Raw genomic sequence first — 7,568 nt, 5'->3', positions numbered from 1 at the left:
ATCAAATGCACAGCAACTGCAAATGCACACTTGCAAAGTTTTTGTATTTTATATATTTTATGTCCAAGAGTTTAATTCATACCACCCACCTTGAAAAATATATTACAACTGAGATAAAATTGGGCATCTGTGTTATGTAAACCCAAGACTGGAACAATGTTTACAACTGTATGGTATTTTGATATGATAAATCTGGTTCAATGACAGTACCTTCTTCAATGATTTGAGCAAAAGAACACCACAACCTTCTCCTCTTCCATAGCCATCTGCCTTTGTTGAAAAAGGTTTGCTGATTCCATCAGGTGAGATAATTTTTGCTTTGGTAAGGGATATAAAAGTTCGAGGATCTATTATACAATTCACTCCTCCACAAAGAGCCGCTTCACAATCCCCTGTGTCATTAAAAAAAGTATTTTGGTTTAGCTTTTCTGCAAGACATTTAAAATAAAATAATATTGTCTTTCACTTATTTAATATCAACAGTGAGAATTCCACTTCTATTTAACAGCTGTTAGCACAGCTTCACGGTCTCTTATGACATAAATTAATAAATATATGATTGGTCAATATAATCACAATATTTCAGGTTCCAAAAAAAAAAACAAAAAACCCTAGCTAGGTAAAATGTTTATTTCGCTCGCTCATGTATCAAATCAGTAGCGGACCCCCCTGTTTCACTTGTGGAGTAACTACTGGCAGCACTTCACTGAAATGATTTGCATGGTCAATGTGAAAGAAAATGCTTGTATTTTGTCCTTAGAGCTAATACAAATGCCTTATAAACCAGCGAGGGGAACTCATGTCCTATAAACCTCCCTTGCTTCTTGAGCCACTTCTTGTGCCTGCTTTCACTGGTATAGCTAAAAATATAGGGGGCAGTCCCTTGTCCTGACTAAAAAGATGATGCAGGGCCTTCCGCCACCCAGAATCAGGGTGTGTTTGGTCTCTTGACTACACTGAGAGATGCTGAATGGACATTAAGAAATCCAGAATAGCACAAGCTTGGAGATGAATAAAGAACAACAGAACCACAGACCACTATGGCCTCCAGTAGATTAGAAAAAGTGTAAAACATATAAATCAATATAATATGTACTGGGGCACATGTGTAAGAAATTTCTGAGAATGGCAAAAATATTCAGTGAAGGACAGAAGTGAAGATCTACTTCAAAGATGAGTGTGTTGGTTGTGGGGGCAACAGGTGATTGGAAATCATTTTATTTTTATACTCTTTGTTATGCTAAAAGGTAGCAAGTACTAACACAACATTTCTGTAAGTTAAAATATCTGAATATATATAATTTTCTATGGTGTGTGACGTTATAAGACAAATTACCAAGAATGTAACTACTATTAGATGGGAAAGTTAGCCGTTATAAAAAGACAATTTTGAAAACCTATGAATATTGTGGCAGTCTGAGTTGATCATCAGTTTCTTGTCTTGTGATCTGCTTACTTTTGAGAAGAAATAATTAACAGGCTCAAGTAAATCCTGTCCTTTATGTAGAACCAAAGGGTGGTATTATCGGTATGGTGTAGTGATTTGAATGTTGGCCTAGGATCTAGGAGACCCAGGTTCAAACCCCTACTCTGCCATGGAAGCCTGCTGGGTAATCTTGGGCTGGTCATCCACTGTCAGCCTAACTTACCTCACAGGCTTGTTGTGAGGATGCAATAGAAGAGATGAGCATGATGTAAGCCACTTTGGGTTCCCATTAGCAAGAAAGGTGGATATTATGAATAATAATAATGAGAAGAAGAGTTGGATTTATACCCCGCCCTTCACTTGGAGTCTCAGAGTGGCTTACAATCGCCTTCCCTTTGTCTCTCCACAACAGACCCCCTGTAAGGTAGGTGGGGTTGAAAGAGTTCTGAGAGAACTGTGACCGACCCAAGGTCATCCACCTGGCTTCATGTGGAGGAGTGGGGAATCAAACCCGGTTCTCCAGATTAGAGTCCTGCTGCTCTTAACCACTACACCAAACTGGCACCAAACAGATAAATATTTGAATCAAGGCTCTGCCCCCATGGGAATTAGAAATGAATTCCCAGTATGGAAGTCTTCGCTGACCTGTGACTGACCAGGTCAGGTCAGGGAAGCCAGACACAATATGCTGAAAATTAAAATGTGTAATTTTGCCCAGAGACTTGAAACTAGCATAATACACCACACAGTATCTTTGGGCCTTGTCAGAAACATATTTCAACACATTACTGCCCAAGCAACACTTTATGGTGCTAAATAGCAAACATTGTAAGACTCCATCCGTATACCTTGCTTAATTGCAAGGCAGGCAAAATGCAAAGCATGGTGAAACGAGGAGCAGGCGGTGTCAATAGCCATGGATGGCCCAGTCAGATTAAAAGTGTATGAGATCCGGTTAGGAGCTATGCTCATTGCCGCCCCAGTCACATCATAATGGTTTATTTCAGTGGTGGCCTGCCTGCTTACGTGCTCATAGTCTCGATTCATCATACCTGTAAGAATAGCAAATAGTCTTCCATTAGTAACATAACTACATAGGAGAGCATGTAAAATATTCACCTTGAAAAACCTGATTGTACTCACTGCTCTAAGTTTGTCCGTCCTCCAATCAATGCAGCTAATGTTAAAAAGATTAAACTGAGGCCCTTCATTGAGTCAACTTCATTAGGAAAGGTTACACAAATATTTAAAGTTTTTGTTCTGTTGCAGTTCATCTGAGTGGTTAGATGACTAGAGTTAGAGCCTTCCTATTATAAGAGATTAAAGCAGGGACCAAGTTTAAATGCCGCATCTTACCTTGGACTTATAAAAAACCCTAACCATAGATGGGCGTTCATTGAACTTTTCTTTTAAATACTTTGACAAGTGTCCAGATTGTGCCTCACCATGTCATGCAGTCAACTCCCACCATGCCATGGGGTCAACTCACAATCTAAAGATTTTTCTAGGAAATGTCAAATTAATTACCAACCCCGCATTAAGAGTTTAATACGTTTAAAGAGCCAAATAATTGGAAAATAGAATACTTATTGACTTGAATAAGTCCAAAAAAGTTGTCTGACTCAGCCCTATGTCCTCTAGCTGAAGTCCTTAAAATACTAAAATTATTTTTAGCATCAGCTACTTGTCTCACCAACAAAAACTCCTGTTTTCGTGTTGCTAATATCTTCTCTAGTAACTCCTGCATCTTCCAGCGCTCTGTACGTGCATTCTAAAAGGAGTTTCTGCTGGGGATCCATACGTCCTGCTTCCATTTCATTGATTCCAAAAAGCAAATTATCAAACGCATTAAACCTAAGAAAGAGATCAAATAATTGTAAAAATGTAAAGGAAATATATTATCAACCAACTGCACATTCATTTGTCATGGCAATCAAAAGTTTTGGATTAAAAAGTCCTCTCACTAGCAATTTTAAGTGTAGATTTTTTTTATCAATGTTTTTAGTGCTGACAAAATGGCAAAAATGCAGTCTCATCTGTAATGTATGATGCATCCCTTCTGCCTAACAGAAGTCAATTGGGGGCTGAGCAACAGTTAAAAAATACACAGAGAGTGATTAAAATGTGGAATTCGCTGCCAGAGGACGTAGTGATGGCCACAGGAATAAACAGTTTTAAAAGGGGATTAGATAGATTCATGGAAGAAAGGTCCATCAGTGGCTACTAGCCATGGCGACTGAGCAGTCAACCTCTGAATCCCAGAGCCAGGAGGCAACATCAGGGGAAGGCCTTGGTTTCTATGCCCTGTTGGTGGCCCTCTAAAGGAACTGTTTTGCCACTGCATGAGACAGGATGCTGGACTAGATGAATCACTGGTTTGATCCAGCAGGGCTGTTCTTATGTTCTAATGTTCCTAATTGAATTCAAATATGGGAAACAGTATAACAGTTTTAACTGATTTAATATGGGGGAAAACCAAAACAATGATAAATAAGATTAAACGTAGTGCTATTGAGAAATTATAATTTGCTGTTAGATGTTGCCAGGCTTGTCATTTTAGTACTGCTGGTGTCCAATTAGGGAACTTTGATTTTGGGAAGAAGAAGAAAACAATGGAATCCTCTCATTTAAAAAACAGAGTATAGCAAAGTTCAAGTGCTAACAATTCAGGGTCTTAACAGCTTACAACTTGTTTTAGATGTTGCTAGGCTCATCTGTCAAAATCCAAATATTGCCACGGTCTTAAGAGTTTCACTCAACAAACTAGCTTTTTTCCTCCTTTTAAAAAACCTTTATATTTTGTAATATCTGGCTTGATGAAGAGTTCTGGAGAGGTCAAAAGTCCTATTGCATTGTGTATTGAATGCTATACACTTATGGCCAGGACTGGAGCCCTACGAGGCCCAGGCAGTGGGCAGGAACCTCTGGTGGCCCGGCCAGAAGTGATCACGGCCAGGATGGAAGTGGTGACCCAATGCTGCTGGAAGGGTGGGCTCTGATCCCTGGCCAGGTCTTTAAAGGTGAGAGACTTACCTGCTGGGGATGGTGAGGAAGAGTGGTGATGAGGCAGATGCAATAATGGGGGCACAGAGTGGGCAGAAGCGAAAAGCCTCCTGAAGATACCAGTTGAAGATGTGGACATGCTGGTGGTGGAAGGCTTCCCAGAGGAGGAGGCAGCAACCTCCCAGGCCCGACAGGCAGCCTCATGTCTGGAGGTGCCCGGTGGGGCTGAAGAACTGGAGGAGGGGATGGTGTCTGATAGCAACAAGGCAGGGGCAACTGGAGTGGCAGAGTACCTGAGGTGGTGGTGCCCAGCAACAGCAGCAAAGTTGGGGTGGCCACAGTGGCAGCAAGACAAAGTCAAAGGCAGATACCCAGGGGAGAACAGTGGCAGATGGGGCACAGGAGGAGCCCATTGGAACTGTGCATCCTTTGGAAGGAGGACCCTGGGAGATACTGGGAGGGCCTACCTGGCAGGAGTCTGGGGACTGCTGCAACAGATGCTGGTTGGACACTAAGGAGGGATGCTTCCTCTTAAGAGCTAATAACGGGATGGGTACAGGTTGCATTTGGGTGTGTCATGGTATTAGGGTCGTTTGCTGTATTAGGCTCATAGTGGGGGTGTGGTGGCCAAGGAGGAACCTGGGAGAGTGATCTCCTGGCAAAGTACCCTTGGAGGGGGGAATCCCCTGATCTGAAGCCACATAAGACCACAAGAGTGTTTGTTTGAATTTTTGTACACACTGAAACTCAAAGCAGATTTTTTATATAATATAAATAAAAAGGTGGGATATAAGGTGGGATATAAATGAAGTAAAACAAACAGATAAGATAATAAATTGAAAGATCTGTAACTGTAAAATTGGACACATAATTAGGCAGCAATAAATACTAACAATTTGATTTTCTGTTCACTAGACAACATTTATAGAAGTGTTTATCTTCTGCTCCAGCAGTATAAATAATGTTTCACTTACTCGTCAATTAAAGCTGCATGCCTTGTGCTTGTTTTTCCTGGTTTGCTGTTGTCTGGATCGTACCAGTCTATGGAATCAAATCTCTCTGGTGGTATTTCTACAGTACAGTTTCTGCCTTCTACTAGCACTTGCCAGAAATTATCAATTCCTTCACCTGTAGTTAAATATTGTTGAAATTTGATTTTTAAATGAAGTAGAAATCTTGCTTCTTTTGATGCAATTAATTTAATACTTACAAAAATACAGTTCTAATAAAAGGAAAGCCAGGTAATCATGAAATGATCATTCTATAATGGCTGCCTTTATAAATCCTTTTGGTTCATAATACTCTGGGCTTTACCACAAACCGCCCCCCTCCCAAAGTCAGTACCGTGTTTTCCTTTCTATACCCTCTGATCTCATTGTCTTGTCTGCTTTTATAGAGACGTACATGTGCCTGTTCTTTCAGGTTTGCTGTTTCCAGATAATAATAGTTTTAGGAGTCAGACATTTCTGGAGATATTCCTAGAGCACAGGCTCTTCCTTCTACATATACTTGTCAGAAATGATTAATTCCTGGTCATTATGTAACAGATATTCTTTTGAAATTGAAAAAAAAAAAACTAAATTCATAGTCTGTAATATTTTAGTTATATTAGAAATGAATGGTGCTTACCTCCAGGAAAATTGCACCCAATCCCCACAATGGCAATTTCATCTGTAGTTTCCATCATTTAACACATATATTGTAAACTCAAAAAGATTTCAACTGAATTGCAAGTGCCGGACTCTGGCTGGACACTAAGGACAGATGCTTCCACCTAAGGGCTAATAAGGGGGTGGGCACAGGTTGTGTTGAGGTGTGTCATGGTGTTAGGGTCTTTTGCTGTATTAGGCTCATAGCAGTGGTGTGGTGGCCGAGGAGGAACCTGGGAGGATGATCTCCCGCTGAAGTATGCTTGGGGGGGGGATCCCCTGGTCTGAGGACACACACACGCATATATGCAGATAGATAGATAGATAATAAATAGAAAGATCTGTAACTTAATTTTTCTTAAATATGCTTGTAAAATTGGACACATAATTAGGCAGCAATAAATACTAACAATTTGATTTTCTGTTCACTAGACAACATTTATAGAAGTGTTTATCTTCTGCTCCAGCAGTATAAATAATGTTTCACTTACTCGTCAATTAAAGCTGCATGCCTTGTGCTTGTTTTTCCTGGTTTGCTGTTGTCTGGATCGTACCAGTCTATGGAATCAAATCTCTCTGGTGGTATTTCTACAGTACAGTTTCTGCCTTCTACTAGCACTTGCCAGAAATTATCAATTCCTTCACCTGTAGTTAAATATTGTTGAAATTTGATTTTTAAATGAAGTAGAAATCTTGCTTCTTTTGATGCAATTAATTTAATACTTACAAAAATACAGTTCTAATAAAAGGAAAGCCAGGTAATCATGAAATGATCATTCTATAATGGCTGCCTTTATAAATCCTTTTGGTTCATAATACTCTGGGCTTTACCACAAACCGCCCCCCTCCCAAAGTCAGTACCGTGTTTTCCTTTCTATACCCTCTGATCTCATAGTCTTGTCTGCTTTTATAGAGACGTACATGTGCCTGTTCTTTCAGGTTTGCTGTTTCCAGATAATAATAGTTTTAGGAGTCAGACATTTCTGGAGATATTCCTAGAGCACAGGCTCTTCCTTCTACATATACTTGTCAGAAATGATTAGTTCCTGGTCATTATATAACAGATATTATTTTGAAATTGTAAAAAATTAACTAAATTCATAGTCTGTAATATTTTAGTTATATTAGAAATGAATGGTGCTTACCTCCAGGAAAATTGCACCCAATCCCCACAATGGCAATTTCATCTGTAGTTTCCATCATTTAACACATATATTGTAAACTCAAAAAGATTTCAACTGAATTGCAAGTGCAGCATAGGAAGACCACTGGTCCGTCTAGCTCAATATCATCTCCTTTGACTAGCAGGAGATTTCCCAGCTCTTCCTGCATGAGATCTTTAGAAGGAGCTGCCAGGAAACCTTTGACTTTTTGCTTTTATAGTTCTTTCAGCCTTGTGAGATACAGGATGAACACTTAAGTTATAAGCAATGGGAGGGACATTGTTGACAGGTGTGACATTCAAGCTGTGCTTTTGTTTCTTCTTCATG

General features: G+C 39.8%; 1 protein-coding gene across 1 annotated transcript; it reads right to left on the bottom strand.

Moving 5' to 3' along the window:
* Positions 1 to 2,452: 2,452 nt before the first annotated feature.
* Positions 2,453 to 6,113, bottom strand: LOC107117721 (putative uncharacterized protein encoded by LINC00614; the record flags this gene model as incomplete). Its single annotated transcript, XM_015419881.1, has 4 exons — positions 6,059 to 6,113; positions 5,404 to 5,557; positions 3,120 to 3,280; positions 2,453 to 2,478 (listed from the first exon to the last, which is right to left on the bottom strand). Coding segments are annotated over exons 1-4 (396 nt in total), but the record flags the coding sequence as incomplete, so codon positions are not given.
* Positions 6,114 to 7,568: the final 1,455 nt, after the last annotated feature.

Source organism: Gekko japonicus, unplaced genomic scaffold (genome assembly GCF_001447785.1).
Source record: "Gekko japonicus isolate JY-2015 unplaced genomic scaffold, Gekko_japonicus_V1.1 scaffold3141, whole genome shotgun sequence".
Lineage (NCBI taxonomy): Eukaryota > Metazoa > Chordata > Lepidosauria > Squamata > Gekkonidae > Gekko > Gekko japonicus.
This window is presented reverse-complemented; position numbering and strand designations above follow the sequence as displayed.